Genomic DNA, 17,100 nt, shown 5'->3' on the forward strand with positions numbered 1-17,100 from the left:
TGTTTTGGGCTTTCAGACATTTTGAGTTGGTTTCAGTGTTTAATTAGTGGAAAAACAAGGTATTTTATTTATTTGAAAGTAAATTATCTATCCAAGAAACACAACCTGAACTGTCTTGTATGCAAATAACTAAAAACCGGCATTTTTGGTCTGATCTGTACTTGATTATGTACAATGTAAATCCTCTGGACAGAGACTGATGATGCCCTTACAGGAACAAAAACAGTTTATCTAGCAGGGCACGTTAACGGTTTTCAACAACCAAAACATGAGCAATATGCATAATTTATTTAAAATTTTTTGGTATTGCCTAATCTCCATCCTTTTGACACACAGCTCATCCAAAAACCCACCGTACCTCAATATAAACAATAGCAACTGCAGTGAAAACAAACGTCATACAAAATACTTGTGTTTATGGCCAACTAAACAATGGCAAAAGCAGCTTGGAGGTAGAATTCTTTAAGAAATGTAATGTCTTTGCAGCCGTTATGCATGATGCAGAAGCGCTCTGCGGGTCCATTGTCCACAACTTTGGTCCAGACTGAAATAATTCAACCACTATGTGACCGATTGCCATGAAATTTGGAACAAATTAAGTCATTAAGATTTATTCCAAATGGATGAATCTTAATGACTTTGGTTCACTCAAAAAGACAGATTTGTGGCTTTGAGTGATCTCTCTCTATGATTAACATTAAATTCAGTGCAGACATTCATGGTCCCCTCTTGATTCATTCAATTGCTGTTGGTGATGGCTAAACTACAAATTTTACTGTATCAAATACTTTTTATGAACAAAAACCTTTGTGTTTGGTGCAAATTAACAACATTTATGCTATGCTAATTGTTAATGTTAAATTAAAGTGCAGAACATGGTAAACATTGCACCTGCTAAACATCTGCTTGTTAGCGTGTTGACCGAAGCATTCAGCTAATTAGGTATAAATTACCTGGTGGAGGTTCCAGGAATGGGCCGTCCGGTGTCCACAAGAACACACCAGCAGTATCCTGTGGACTGATGGCATTGGACCGGTTTGTAAAGACCACCAGGGCCGCAGTCGGGGATAAACGTGACCTCTCGGGGGTTCTGCCGATCCTCCTCCAGGGCACTTTGTCTCTCCTGGTCACAAGAGGGAACTTTCTCTAAAACCATGAAAAACACACTCAATACAGAGAGATCCAAGATCGGGAGTTCAGACACACATTGCAGAGATCTAAGTCTGTGACAGTGTAGGGAGAAATAAAATCCAGAACTAATATTTGAGCTATGACTTCAAAACCTATGGTGGCATACGTCCATGTGTTTGTAGGAGGTAAGCTGCTCAGACATTGACCAGCTTCTAGTTGGTAGAAGTATCATTTAGTATTTTACAGATTTTATAGACTAGGGCGAGCATTGGATGCTACAAACGTGCACTACTTGTTTTGAGATACAGGGATCCAATAGCCAGATCTGTTGTTGATCTGATTCCCAGTTGGTAAATATCCAGAGTCACTGAGATTAGATGGTGTCCAGTGGCATGTTTGACTGGTCCAGCTCCAAGGATTTTGAAGAACCGCGACCCTAGAGCTGTCGTTACTCATCACTATCTCTCACATTGGCCTTTTCAACAACAACTCTGAGCTTGAAAGATGCTCCTGCTACACCTTGTCCAACCACACTGTATTTACTTTCACATCCATTTAGTCCATTGCTCACTCTTGAGCCAAGTACAACAGAGCTTGTTACCATGATGATGAAGTGTGCTTTTACCACTCTGGATCCATTCTTCATTTTACATTCAAGTGCTCTGTGAAGCATTATGCTACAATAACAGGGTCATGCTAATCGTTTGGAGCCTTTTCTTATGGGGTGGTGACAAGTGGTATTTTTACATTGTGGAGCTCATTAGTGCCACAGTGTTGCCGGTAGTCACAGCTCACACAGTTCCAGTAACCAAACCATAATTAGGACAATACGGCACAGTCGCTGGTCGATTGTAAATAACAAGGAGCTTGTGAAATTCGATAAGGGTCTCCTGTTCTACAGAATTTTTTGCATATTTTCAACACCACAACAAAGGTAGAAGTATATTAACTGTAAATCAAATAACTGATGTTAAGAATCTCTCTGTAGTTTCTCTGTAGCTATACGGAAAATTCTAGCATCTTTTAACTTATTGATTTTTCACAGCTAATAACTTTTTCATTCAGTCTCACTGATGTCATTAAACTTGTTTCCAGTCACAGCGAGCAGCTGCAGAGTTGGCTATTAGCTAGGGAAGAAACTCCACCTTTATATCGCAGAATGAAAAGTGTATTTTCTAAAACAGACAAATGTTTCCTGACATGTTTGCCATGACAGCATTATGAGGTCAATAGCCTGTTGAGTTGCCATTAAAAGGTCCAAAAAAACATGAATGAATAACAGATTAATAGGAATAGTACCAACTAAATCGGCACACACCGAACAGAATATGCATGTTAATAACATTGACATTGGACAGACGTTACAGCAGCATGTGAACTGATTTCATAATTGATTTTGAAGCTTCACATTAGTCCTTATCTAACTGCAATTTTTTAGGAAAACAAGTCTGCAGGATTTCAGAGAATAGAACAATGAATTTGGAGTGAACTGGAAGAGACTGACTGAAACACAAAACATCAAGTACAAATTGTTCCGCCTTTGTTTAATAAAGTTACTGATGACAGTGGTGGCAGGTTTAGCTGCAAGAATGTGGAAGATCATGGGGGGGTTCATGTTTCTTGACCATGGCTGTCAATGTAGATCTAAACGTGTCCCTGCACCAAAGAAGTTTTTCTTCTGCAAAGACTTGCACTGAAGTGTTCTTAGTGCTGCGCCGTGGCTCTGGTCCTCACCCAGGTTCCTTCTCATCCAAATTATTTAGCACTGTTTATTATACAGAGGTTATCCTGGCGCCAGGCACTAGGATCCCAAAAAGAAATTTGTTTTTATACATATAAATGGAAAAAGGCTGGGCGCTTGCAATGTAAACCTCTTAGTTTTGTGGGGACGTGAAATTTTATCTACAACTTCTGTGCCTGACTTAGATATTTGCATTTTTGCTTTATTTATTTTTTTGTTGCTTTTTGAGTTTTATTTCTTTTCCCTTGGCCGGAACTGAATGATCAGAAATACAAACCCTCAGAAAACAAATAATGTCCTGAAAAAAGGGAAAACCACACAAGTGGATTTCAGGAACAGTTGTAACATTGTTGTGGTGATTTTCTTCGGGGCAGACTGATAATGGACAAAAGACGGTATCTTTGATGGGAACATTTTATGCCTTTCATTTTGGCCCTTGTTCCCCAGGCTTTGAGCCAAGGTATACTACTTTAAATCCTTTTCTACGTTTCTTATGTCTCAGTTTCTATTTCTCTTCCTTTAGCATACGACCTCTGTCACTCCCTCAATCTCGTGCACCCATTCCACCTTTCTAAACCTCCCATGCCTTCACTTTCCTTTCATCTCTCTCTTTCTGCCTTCCTCCATTCTGATCTCCCCCCACCCTCCCCATCCATCCAGAGCTCTCTCTCCTCTTCACTTCACTCCAATAGTTTTCAGCTGTGGAGTAATCATTGCAATATTGTCTCTAGCGACTCTTCTGTGCAGTTAAAATAGCGGAAATGTTAGTAATAGGGAGGTAGGAAGGTGCATGTGTTTGTCTTTATTACCTTGAGTGCAATAAAACAGGAAGATGACGGCGAGTTCACTCATAAAATGGATATTTTTGACACAGTTGTTAGTTTTCAGCACAGCAGTCATTAGCAAAGGACGCAACATGTTACTGTCATCACTTATTGTCCTGGGAAGTATAATACAAGTGCATGTTGCCACAAACTAGACATGCAAATCAAATTAACCCTGCAGATTTTTATACAAAATCATGTTCTTAGCTGACACGATCACATTATATCACTTCAACATTTTGTTTTTCTTTTGTTTTCCTCACCACAAGGGAGGAGCGGTGGTTGGCAAGTTTCTGGTTCTCCACACTTTTATATAAATGAGCTACATGACAGAGTGTTTCCTCCTCCTTGCAACATTGGAAGAACAGCATGTCGCAGTCTGGCAACGAAACATCTCTTAGAAAAATGGATTTTGCATTGCTTTGCCTAAGCAAACAGGTTTCCCTAACACAATCTCTGCATCACTCTCAATCATCACTATGAGGTGTCCAGAGACAGTAAATGAAGAACGTAGTTTATGTGCACACAGGACAGCTGCTCTGAAGCTTCCAGCTTCTAAAGAAGGGTTTAAATAATGAGGACTTGTTGCAGCAAATCCTCTCAGTTTTAGGAAAGAAGAAAGAAAGGAAGCTCTGAATAATTATCTCAGGCTCATCTATTTAGCTGACTGCTTGCGGCTTCTGACTAGATTTGGACTTAAAACACAGTATAAAGGATGAAGAAAACTCCCTACCCTATAAGACTAGCACATACAAGATTTACTTTGCTAGTGATCTGTCCATCTGTTATCTAAACTGCTTTTCCTGTTAAGGATTGCAGGGATGCTGAAGCTAGAGTGTGGATCAGGCCCCAGCCTTAAAATATAGTGGCCAAACCCGACCCGAACCCAAAGCAGTTGAATTTGTGAAGGAAGCAGCATTAACTACCTCATCATTTTAAGTTTAGCAGCATTTTAATTTAACCTTATGTAGTGTTTTTAGTTTGTTAGTTTGTTTGTTAGTTTGTTTGTTTGTTTAGTGAAACATTTATGCTCCAAACACAATTTTAGACATTTAGTCTAAAGTTAAACCTGAAACCAAAACAAGCTAACTCCTCATAGAAAGGTACCTGATCAGGTCAAATTGGGGCCACTACACAATCTTGCTTAATCTGCCAATTATTTCTAGTATTAATCTCTTTATTGTCTCTAAATTTTCCTTTTTGTTTAACATGACAGTGTTCAGGGTCATTTGGGGCAAGAAAGTTACCAATATTGCAGTGAGTTGGAACCACACACACACACACACACACACACACACACACACACACACACACACAAGCATCGTCATTTTCCCATGCACATTAATATAAACATACATTTTTTTAAACTAACACACTCACAAATACAAACGTTCACCAACATAGACAAGGTATAGAATTTAAATTCTATACACACGTCCGCAAACCAATCACACACACATTATATGCAATCACGTACAGATGGACAGGCAGACACACACATCACTAAAACTGTATGTGATGACATCGCCCCCTCAGTCGGCCTTGTCGCTTGTTCTTTGAGGACACCAGACGCTAATTGGAAACAGGAAGCTGGTGTTTCCACAAAAGTTTCAAAGAGCTGTCAGCAAATATCTCTCAGCTAAAATATGATCCTCAATGCTGCCCTGACCACAGTTATTCCTGCTACATCGCCATCATTCAAAAGAAATCCTGCATTACAATGAACCTTCGGTGTGGTAGTTTAGCCATTTTTCTTATTTCTGCATAATTATGACCTAAAATCTAATCAATGGGAGGTCATGTCTAATTTAAAAAGAAGTAACAAAGCAAAATCTTAAAGAAGTCTAATCTTGACAAGGCAGGTTTGGATTCATGCCTCAAACAGAGGAGATTTCTGAAGACCCCATAAAAAGAGTTATTGATGAGCAACAGGCTTAAAAGAGTTCCTGCCTTGAAGTACAGCAGCCAACCTACAACGAATATATCAAGATCAAGTTGTCAAATAGTTCAGGAGAAACTAAAGCTCTATTTTGAATGGCTGGAATTCATGAACCATCCATGAGTCCATCAGGACAATAAAAAACAACAAGGTTGCCAGAGTTGCAAGACGGAAGCCACTATGCTCCACAAAGGACGGTGCAGTCCATTTACAGTTTGTTCATTTGGCCTCCCTTATTGTCAGCTTATCATCACTGATGGAGCTATGAATTCTGAGTTGTACAGAAAATATGAAGGTATCCATTCCAAAACTGAAGCTCAACAAGACAGCGGACCTTGCAGCTAGACCATGATCATTTTACACAGTATATAAATTCATGAATATTATATTAATAGTGAGACAAACTAATTTATTAACTCATTACTCAAATATTTATGAACAAATACAGCACTAAAAGGGTTACACACATACAGTACACTATACTCTATATATCTATATATATATATATACTGTATTGTATTTCCTTATATTTATTTCCTTCTTGTATGCATTTACTGGGTCATAATTTAAAGTTAATAAAATTAGGGTGCAAATCAGTTTAAATTGATCTTTTCCTTTAGTACATTTTTTACTTTTATGAGTTTTTACTAATCAGTATATCCACTGAATCCCAACACACACACACCAGCTCACAAACTCATAACCCCCACTACATTCACTCCTTTACTTGCTTCAGAAGCGTGAAAGGCGTCCAGCTGCCTAGAGGGTAGTGAACATGTTGAGACATAATTGAAAAGGAGACAGAGAAAGCTAAACAAATTACACCGAAGAAAAACCAAGAAACACAATCCCAGTAGTGTGGGGCTGTTTTCACGGGAAAAGCTTCTTCATTTCCACCTAAACTGCTTTGAAACCAGCAGCACGTTTGTTAGGGTTCCAGCTACTTCTCCGGTTTCTTCTTAAGATCAATATGTTGCTAATGTTTGTATCCGACAAACAGCGCAGTGATGATATCTTAAAATTAAAGGAGATATCCACTCCCCGTTTGGAGGGGAGTGTATATGAGACAAAAGATCAACATTTCAGCTTTCATTTCCAGATGTTTATATCTGGGTCTCATACACAATTTAGAAGATAGCAACTGAACTGGCATCACTTTTCCAATACATTTAGAGGGAAGTGTAGGTGTTTTTACTGGTAGGTGAAGCAGTTGTAAAGGATGTGATCCCTCACTGGCTTCCCACACTCAAACTTGCAGTCTTTGGATACTGACAGTGCTGTCATGTCAATTAGGACTTTCATTAGGACTCATTTTTATAAATGCATTAAATTATAAAACAAAAAGTCACTTTGATTGTTAAAGGATTTCCTTCTCTCACCTTGCTTTCTGGAAGTGGAGTTGTTCTGCTTGTTCTCCTTATAAACCAGCTGTTTTATCCATAGCGTTGGAGCGGTTATCTCTATAGTGACAGAATGACCAAGTATAAATAAATCGCTTTAACAGTTGTAGATGATCTAAACATCTATTAAACTTCACCAGTAGCTGCATAGTTCAGACACAACTTGCATTTACCACAAAACCCTAATTTAAAGTGCATCCAGAAATTCCACTATGTCCAAAAATATCAAATATGTCATTTTATTCTTTTTCTTTTTTTAACATCAAGACTTTTTCCATTTGATGTAATGGTGAATGACTAATTCGCATCGTCTTGGGTTTCAGTACTAAAGTCATAAAATACTGTAGCATCACTAAAGACTTGGAACATGTGGTAGGTAAAAAGCCTAAAAATACACAAAGGAGAAATTTTAATCAGTGACGGCTGATGTAACTCCATAAAAAGCACTTTAGATAGTTGAGTTACCATCTTGGATAACTAAGGGAAAGTTTTACCACTATACAGGTGGAGGAGTAGTTAGAGGAGACTTACCATCACCCTCAGGGGGGACGTGCGTCTCCATAGTGGGTGTGGGCTTGGAGCCATCGTCTGGGTTCAGGGTGAGAAAAAAACGGAAAGAGACTACCATTATTGAGGTTAATACAATCTACTCTCCAGAACTGTTGAATGGTTGGGATTTGCACATGGCCCGGCCAAGACAGATAGAAAAACAGACAGAAAGACAGATAGAAAAATAGAAAAACAGAAGACGACCACCCACATGTGGCTCTACATCTCTCTCACACACTCACGTCAATAAATCAACTCCTCACACCGACATCGTCACACAAACAGGATCAGCCTGCACATTCGGCACACTCGCTGACAGTCAGGCTGTAAAGCTCATACGCATACATACACTCACATGAGGAGACCGACCCCACCCTCATCAGGGCCCGCATGATTGCAGTGCAGGTGTTGTGTGTGCTGATGGGGATGGAAAGCCCACCCACAGCTAATCCAAACAGAGGTGACTGGACCTCTGAACAAAATGAACATTGTAAAGATCATCATTACTGATTACATCCTACTAAGGATAGTGAAGGTTTGGCCAGTCAGTTTCCCATTATGTTGGTCCAGAATATGAACTAAATAAGAAGGGAGACTGTACTTAAATTGAGTAACAATAGTCTCCTCAGGACAATAATATGGTCTGAGCACTGTTACATTTACACTTTTATTGGTACACAAAGACTACCGTAGCAATAAAGTTTGTAAAATTTAAGTTTCTATGCTGCAGGTTAAACTTTTTACTCAGTGTTGGTGAAAAACTTTTCATCATTACTCAAATTATCAAATGTAAAAATGACCAAAAAGTAGATGTGGTCTTCATCTTTGAGTCAAAATGGATGTCACTATCATCACTTTGTGCAAATAAAAATAATTCTAATAAAAGCCATTGTAAATATACAATGTCACATAACTTTCTATTTAATATATATCATTTATTTAAAAAAAAAACTTGGGAACAACTATCCTGTAACACATGTAGTAAATATTAGCAGTCCTCTAAAACAGACTGTCCTCGTGTAAAATACGCCTTGCTCATTTGTAACAGCAGGAAAAACAAAACAAGCAGTGCGTACATCCAGTTACCATTTGACAGTGTGGCTGCAGCGGCTGCAGAGAACATTACACAGCCACCAACTATTTATACCACCAAACTTTGCCGGGGGGGTGGCTGACCCAACAAAGCCCAGGACTTTCCCACAGGGAGAGCGTAGTTCGAGTCCTGTATAAAACAACCGTCGGTTGCTGTTATTGTACCCAGTCATGTATCAAACATGAGCGGTTACGAACATAATGTTCATGACAAACGTCGGCAAGTTAAGGAAGCAGTCGTTTGTAAAGCAAAGATTCCTTTTTAGTAACCCTAACCATGTTCGTTTGGTGCCTAAGTCGAACCCAGATGTCTTTATGTGGAATCCCGACCAAATTGCTTTGTTTGCAGTTTTTATCCAGTGTTTGTGACAGTTTAGGGTAAAAATAAGTGTTAAACCAGCTGCCATTTTGATGCCATTGTACAATACAGCATCTGCCATTTTGGCACCTGACACCAAAAGAGGTGCAATTTACGTGGGTGGTGCACTTACAACACTCATATGAGAGGGTTGGGACAAACGGCCTGAATGGATGTTAAGGTTGGAGGACTTGTTGTAGGTCTTTATATAAAGATGTTAATTCTGCTACCTGTGATACTCACCCGTGTGCAGTTTGGTAGCATCTGGAACATTCCTTTGGAAATAATTTGGTCAAAAGCAAACCACAGAGAAACTTTGAGTCATATTACAAACACTAATGTTATGAGCTTAAATCAGAAGTCCTGCCAGTATCTTGAAATACTTGAGGTCAAACTGACCTGAGCTGATCAAACTGTTCTAAATAAATATACAGTCATTCTGAGGCTGAGCTCAGCTAAGTGTAAACCTAGTTATAGATAAGCTACAGATTTATTATTTTGACAACGGATGTCGTAAGCTGAGCATGTTAAAACAACACGTAACTTGCAGTGTTTGATCCACGTCTGAACTGTAAACTACAAACTGTGGGGGTGAAAACAGTCACTACAAGGAGCAGCGGGATTATCTTTTATTTCAGAGGTCACCAGCTGTTGCATATTTTATGGTTTCAGCAGATACAAAACAAAAGGCAAAACTAAAATGCAACTAGTCATGTTTGTGTAGTGTATCATTTAGCTTAGTGTTAGTTATACTGTCGGGTCTGTGTCATAGGTTTTATACATTTATTTATTTGAAGAGATCAGCTTCATGCTAAACGCTAAAACAAATGTTAGATTTAATTTGTGCTTTTGGTTTTTAACTGTAAACCTATACATTTTTCATCCCCTTAACATTACATCATGCACCTTTCTGCTCTGCACAAATACTGAATGGACTTTGCACCAAACAGACGGAACAAAATCAGGTCAAAAGACATTTTAACTTGTGCTCTGTTACTGATGTCTCATACAAACAGAAACACTCACACACATGCACACACGACATGCAGCAGATCTCAACTCACCTTTTCTACCAGAGTTCGGTGGCCCAGGTGGTTTATCGGTTACCGACCCTGTGAAGGGGAATAAAAACATGTACACAGCAAAGACGAGACAATAGCAACAACTCCCCGGGAGCACTGAAAGAATTAGATTCTAAAATGCTATTTATTTATTTCAGAAATGGAAAAATACCTTAAAATGTAAATCCTATCAATCTGGCACAGCTCACCGAAAACTAAATGATTGTGCAAAAGCATGTGTCTCTTAATGACTATCTTCTGATGTGGAATTCAATTTGACTGTTCCAGTTTAACACAGGACCCAGGCCAATAGGAAAAACATCACTCCCACAAATTACTCAACCCACTGTCATCTTTCTTTTTTAGACACTGAGGTTTATCAAAGTTTGATGTGTACATTCTGTTAGTACTTGATAGTAGGCACACATGGAAACGTTTGGCTTGTTGCATTATCGTAGTGCTGGCTAATGCAAACCTGAGTGCTCTCGTCCAACTGTGGAAAATGATCATTAAATAGAGTTGCACAGTTCCAAGTCATTGTTTGGTGCATGCAGACAGTCAGTTCCATGCATTGATAAAAAAGGGCAAAATTAGACAGTACAACCAATTACTATAAAATCGCAATGGGCAATTTTGGGTTAAAGCAACTAAAAGGAAATTTACTACCTGACAATCCACTTGTCCCAGCATGAGTTCCCATAAATTCACGGATGTTTCCTGCAAATGTATGCAAGATGATTGATTTGGATCATAGTGTACAGGGGCATCTGTGCATGTCAGTAAAGGTTATCTGTTGTCAGTTCAGAGGCATGTAGGGGAAGGTGAGAATGTAGCGTCACGTTTACTGTGCCCAGATTCTGGTTCCGGTGTCATACATACCTTTGCAAGAAACAATGAAGATATCGGATCTTATGCAGGACAGGAAGGAGACTGGTAGAGATGATATTTTTGTGCCATTACATTTAAGTGTTCTGTTTATTTATCCCTTAAATACTGCTGTAGTGCGTAAAATACTACTTTTGTAGAAACTTGAAAGTCACCACACATCGATCTTTAAATATATTACTGCCTGAGAACTAATTAAACTAGTACAGGGTTGAAATCTGTTTAATCAGATTGTGATAGACTGTTTGATTCAGTCCAGTAACCGCAAAGATGTATGGACCTATATCAAAATTTCAACAGATCTAAGTATACTTTTCTAAACAGAAAACATGATATGATTTCCTACTGTGAATGGACATGCTCTATTTGTGAACTTTTCTAAATCTCTTTGCCTAAAGCACAGCAGGTGCTGAGGGCAGCCATAGAGGACGATTAGTGGCACACGTGGGGAAAAGCAGGAAAAGAAAGTCGGCTGAAGAGTTGAGACAGAGTGAGAAAGACAGAGGGAAAGACACAGCGAGCGGGAAGCCTCTGGCCGTCTGCTGAGCAGTTTCAGACGGGCATGCAACCACCCTCACCGCACTTTCCACACAAAATTTGCACCATATGTTCCAGTGACTGCAATCCAATTCTGGCAAAGACCCCTATGTATTATCTTCTAAGAGAAAATGATGGTTATTATCATAAAGTGTTCCCATCCAGGATGAGTGTTCAGAGCCCCGTACTCTCTCTTCTGGCCTGCTGAGAGCACTTAGACAAGTAGAGAGGGCTAGGAGAGTTTAGAGGCCCCTGGATGTATGGCCATTAACCTTCTCTTTGACCTTACACCTGCTATATGCCACATGACATGTAATACACATGCTTCCATAGTATGGCACGACAAACCCTCTTAAACTGTAGCCTAAAGGCTGTTCACTCTTTATCCTTCATCAGCACGATCACGCTTCCTGTAAGGCGTTTATTTCAGTGCACTGACTGTGTATTTACACCTGTACAATCTAATGTAATCAAATACAGCAGCTTTGCCATTAAATCTACTTTTACAAGGTTGTGATTTGTCAGGTTTTGTTGAAGCTGTCAGAAAGGTGATTATATCTTCATGCACTTATTATAGAGGCCATAGTGGCTGATGGAGTTATACTGTGTTTTCATTATATCAACAGGTGTTTCTAATGTTTTGGACCCTCTTATTTATATAAATATTTTGGCATAATGCCTGATTTTTCCTTCCACAGGTTGCCAGGGTATTTGCCTCCCAGTACCTGAGCACACTGGGGTCCTGTTGTGCACAGAGGAGCCACTCACTGGCTTGCCGTCACTGGTCACACACCAGCAGTAACCGGTCAGAGTATGGCACTGGACCTGCAGAGATAAAATGGTAAGCCACATAAAAAGTATTTGTAGCTTTGTAATCTACGTGTGTGATTTGGTTAGTATATTTGAGTGTGGAAATAGCAGAATATGATATAAGTATAATCAAAGATGCCGCTCAATGAACTGAAACTGATCCCTTGGACTAAATGTGAGTAAATGAAGAAGCCGAAGGAAAAGAAATCAGCAGTACAAGACAGAAATCAAGTACTGAGACACAGACCTGGGCAAATGTCCCATCCTCGTTGCATTCTGGGATAAACTCCTGAGGTCTCCTGGCTTGTTCCAACGCCTGGTTCCTCTCAACCCGACACTTGGACTGACCTGCATCTGTAGCACGTTGACAGGACAGTCTGGTCTCATACACAGCTTTAAAACCTGCAGCACTACTGTTAGTTTTTATTACTGAATGTGTGTTTTTTGTCACAAGCGCCTTGTTCACACCTGGGACCTGACCAGTATGACCACAGTTTACTACTGTTGGCCGCTGAGCTTGGTGTAACTTTCGACTGCCTTGCTCAAGAGCACGTTTAGGCATGGAGGGGTATTACCTACAGTGAGTCTCCTCCACCAGCTGCTCTTCTGTTGTGTAGCTGCTAAAAAAGTGATGCTTGTGCTATAAGATTACAAGGTTTTAGCGAGCTGCAGTGACGACTGCCCATAACACAGTAAAAAGAAACACACTCCTTTCATACCCATGTTAAAAACGTTTTGCATGGCTGCACATACATCAAGCCTAGACGAGTCAGACCTTTTATTACACTATTCCACGAAGCTAAAACAACACGTTCTCTGACAAATTACACTGCCACTGACCAGTACCAGTGCCAGAGTTTGGCCATGAGCAGCACAGTGTTAGTGCTTGGGGCTACGTCATGTTCTGTACGCTGATATTTTGAAATGTCAGTGGAAACTAAGCTTGTGTTTCTGCAGCTCTGATGATCCAGACCTGCTCTCAGGGGACAGAGATGGAAGTGACTGAAAGGTCAGAGAATAAAGTCATCTTCACACCAGCTGGCCAGCAGTCCTAAATGTACTCGCAGCTCCCGTGGAGCCGAGATTCACGTTTGACTGTTCATGTACACACATGCACACCAGGGAGCTGACCAGTGCAACCACATTTTCACCTCCACTTTTGGCAAACCTCCTCCCTGGATAAATTTAACAGTTTAAAAAAAGTTGTCTCTGGACCTGAGAGGAGACAGACATGTTGTCTCCTCCATAAAATACAGACAGAGCCAGAACCGGGTGGTGATGTCACTGACAAGGACACGGCTAAACGCATTTATAAATGTGGACTATGAGTATATTGAGTCCTGCTTTAGCAAAAAGGCTCATTAAACATTGTAGTGCTCATGTCAGTCCTGTTTCCTATTGACTGCTCATTTAAATAAGTCTGATTTATTAAAATGTAAAAACAACTTCATCATCAGAGGCTGTTTGCAGTTTCATTATTTCTTGCCTTGTGCTTGTCTGTGCTTGTTAGTTGTGACAAGCCAGCAATATATGTACAGCCAAAGGTGTGTTTCTTTATATTATTGTTTTGTAAGGCAAGCCAGTGAGGTACTGCTGCAAGCATTTACTGTATATCCACCACTGGATTGACTACAGTTGAGTGGAAAAAGACTTAATCATCTTAATTTTAAAGTATTAGAGTTGGTTTCTGACACGCTGCTTGTTAAAAGCTAATTAATGCCGACAAAGGTCTGATGTGCTAGTCATATTTACAGGTTTGCTGTTGTCTGACATACTTTGCTGTGCCTGTTAGGGTCTTTGTAATCAGTCTTAGCTGTTGCATTTCATCTGAATCTCATGCTCATGAACGAAAGAGGCCTGCTGCATCTGCAAGCACTGCGTGAGCTTGCTTGCCCAGCTTTCCTTTCCTTGGCACACCATGATATTATGAAACAAAACCATGTATTATCATAGAGAGGGAACAAAAATCACTCCAAAAATGGATTTGGTTGGGACTGCTCTATTGCAGGGGCGCTGACAAAGAGGGAAAAATGCCAAGTTTCAACCTTGACTCTAGACCTATCAATCTCTGCCGTTGTTAAGTGGCCGGCATCCAGAGACTGAGGTCTGTAAAAATTTGCACGCCTTATCATAGGCATAAAACAAAAGACATCTTCTCAGTCGGTTCCACTTTTCCCATACTTTTTGGTCTGTGGTTCCAAGCTTCAACATCTCACACATGCTAATTGAATCTTTAATTAAATCAGTGCATTTTTCATGCTTTCTAGGTTTACAGTGGAACATTAGGTTACACTTAGATACAACATTATTTTAGAAATGCATGTGTAGATGTTGTGCTGGCTTTGAAACCTGCCAACAGATCCACAATTTGACCTTATCTCCCCATCATCGCCCCCTCACTTACCTTTGAGTTCCAAGTCTCTCCCCTCAGATGTGGAAGTTGGTGCTGGAGCCACCTGCAGCTGATCATTTTTTACCCAGCTTTTACCTGAAAGACAAGAAGGTGTTCCAGTGTCCTGCAAAGTCTAAAAGGCACAGTCACTCTTAAGGCACACTAGAGATTAGGCCTGTTTTGCTTGGTAGTATCTTTTCCATTAATGCAGGTAGTAGTAATGCATTTTTATGAACACAGTTCTTCTCTCACCTCGACACCGGCCGCGGTGTGCCAGTGTCAGCGTCCTATCTTTGCATCGCGCCCTCTGCAGTTCGCAGCCAGTCTCGTAGCTCCGTCCGTCTGAGCCACACACCGGCTTTCCATGCGTCCGCGAGCAGATGACCCCACAGTGACTGTCTCTGTCTCCAATCAGCCACTGCAATTTAAAACATAACAATAGTGCACTACATGAAGAATTGACCTCAGGTTTTTCACAATATGACATGATTTGCACCTTCTTCTTGGCTGCTTTTCTTCCTTTCTAGTTTCCCCATGTTTGAACAAAGGTTGCATTCAGCTGAATCTGAGAGGATGCCAAGCTAACGTACAAATTGGACTCAAGAGTCACCTTCCCATTTTGATCAAAACATTTGTTGGATGCCTTTCTTTGTTTAAGCTACTGTAATGAGCGCGTATATATGAGCTGCTTTGCAGTGAAGCTCAACATAGTAGTTAATTTATGGAATTGATCTTTGGCTGAGGACGAGTTGATTAAACTTCCAATGCGCCAAACCACACACAGAGTAATGGGAATCCTTCTCCCTCTCTCCCTGAATCTTTACTTATGATCTATTAGGGAGTCAATTCTACTCTACTGTTGGACAACAGCCTTCTCTCTGACAGCAGTAATGGTTCTTGGCTTTGCAGATGCTTTAAATATATTTAAGGATTTCAGGGGAGCATAAACTTTGCCAAAAAGATGGAGCTGTGTGTTAGTCAGGAGAAAAAGTAGGTGTGTACTGAGCAGCACCAGAATCCTGTGCTGTGAAGTGGCCCAGCAGTGCAGCTCAGCCAGGCCTCAGTGAAAAGCTTTCAGGTTTTAGAAAGAAACGCAAACAGCACTTGATTTGTCTTATCTCACGAGCGCGATGGTTGTGTTTTAGTGGCTGCTTAGACACCTGTTCCACAAGACAAAACTCAACCCTTTTTCAAAAAGATTAATGAAGAAAATACTGAGAGGCTTCCTCAAATAAAGGTTTCATCTTAAATCTTTCAAGCAATTAGCAGAGAGCTAGTTGGAGCTGTGACTCTGACACAGGAGAGAGTGGTGGGAAACGAGACACCGTCAGTAACAAGGGACACAGTTTCCATCATTCACATGCCAACTCCTATCAAATCCACCGCAGGGATGCATGCGTGTTTGCATGCACACCCGCATTCTTCTCAAAATGCCTGACCTAAAATAAAACTAGTTTGAAAAACATGACAAATGTTGCTTGGAGACAGATTTTCTCTGCATATTTAAAGAGCAATCAGACCGAACCTGAACAAAGTGTAGATGGTAACAAAGCCAAACCACTGATGTCATGAATGAGCTGGTGCACAACTGGATCTCATATCCACCAGGTCTTTTGATCTAACGTGCTCTAGACAGATTAACTGAGTAGCCATCTGACTTTCTTTCTTTCTGCTAAAGCATTAGTGTATACCCTTAACCTTCCAATAAAATCATACTTTAAACATCTGTCACTGACACCACTATTTGCCTGTGAAATCTGCCTTTAATCAGTCAGCCCACACTTAACTAATCACCTGTAATCTGCTCTTTACTGAAAGAGTTTATCAGCATTTTTAAAATCTACATTTTATTTTAATTTTGCTGTTATTTTGGCTTAAAACCAAATTTCAAACGCATTTAAATGGTGACCTGATGATGGTTCTAGAGGAAAGAGCAGGATCAACAGAAAAATGCAATTAATCCTAAGGGAATGTGAATGTCTGTAGCAATTTCATGGTAATATATTAAATAGTTGTTGAGATATTTCATGCAAAACCATAAATGTGAACCACATGGTGGCACTAGATGAAAAGTCTGGACCAAAATGGTGGAACATGCTGCTAGTGTGGCTCAAAAAAATGACAAAGACTCACTCACAGTGCCACATTGGCAAAATAGCCTTACTACTTGATTTTTTGTCATGTTCTGGCTAAAACCACTCTAATTACAAATCTAAAATGTGGAGAGGAAAATGTGACACGGGTCAGAAAATAATGTATTTCCAGTTCTTTGAGCTTCTTTTTTTTTTATTTACTTTACAAATGCAGGTTTCTGCCAGTGCTGACAGTTATGACAGTCATGAACATTAATTTCTATATGCTAGTAGTTTTATCACAAGCTG

The 17,100-nt window shown here is 40.0% G+C and overlaps 1 protein-coding gene across 4 annotated transcripts in view; it reads right to left on the reverse strand.

Annotated features, from left to right (window-relative positions):
- The window catches only part of smoc1 (SPARC related modular calcium binding 1), a 38,928-nt gene that overhangs the window by 10,744 nt on the left and 11,084 nt on the right, over positions 1 to 17,100 (reverse strand). The window contains exons 2-10 of one of the 4 annotated variants that reach the window (XM_026340504.2): positions 14,972 to 15,137; positions 14,732 to 14,815; positions 12,575 to 12,681; positions 12,243 to 12,342; positions 10,762 to 10,812; positions 10,099 to 10,146; positions 7,567 to 7,623; positions 7,015 to 7,095; positions 954 to 1,146 (exon numbers count right to left, since the gene is read on the reverse strand). In XM_026340504.2, coding sequence (XP_026196289.1) covers positions 954 to 1,146; positions 7,015 to 7,095; positions 7,567 to 7,623; positions 10,099 to 10,146; positions 10,762 to 10,812; positions 12,243 to 12,342; positions 12,575 to 12,681; positions 14,732 to 14,815; positions 14,972 to 15,137 — 887 coding nt within the window. Of the gene's footprint in view, positions 1 to 953; positions 1,147 to 7,014; positions 7,096 to 7,566; positions 7,657 to 10,098; positions 10,147 to 10,761; positions 10,813 to 12,242; positions 12,343 to 12,574; positions 12,682 to 14,731; positions 14,816 to 14,971; positions 15,138 to 17,100 lie in introns of all 4 variants that reach the window. The other 3 variants (XM_026340503.2, XM_026340505.2, XM_026340506.2) reach the window with 3 other exon arrangements.

Source organism: Anabas testudineus, chromosome 22, assembly GCF_900324465.2.
Source record: "Anabas testudineus chromosome 22, fAnaTes1.2, whole genome shotgun sequence".
Lineage (NCBI taxonomy): Eukaryota > Metazoa > Chordata > Actinopteri > Anabantiformes > Anabantidae > Anabas > Anabas testudineus.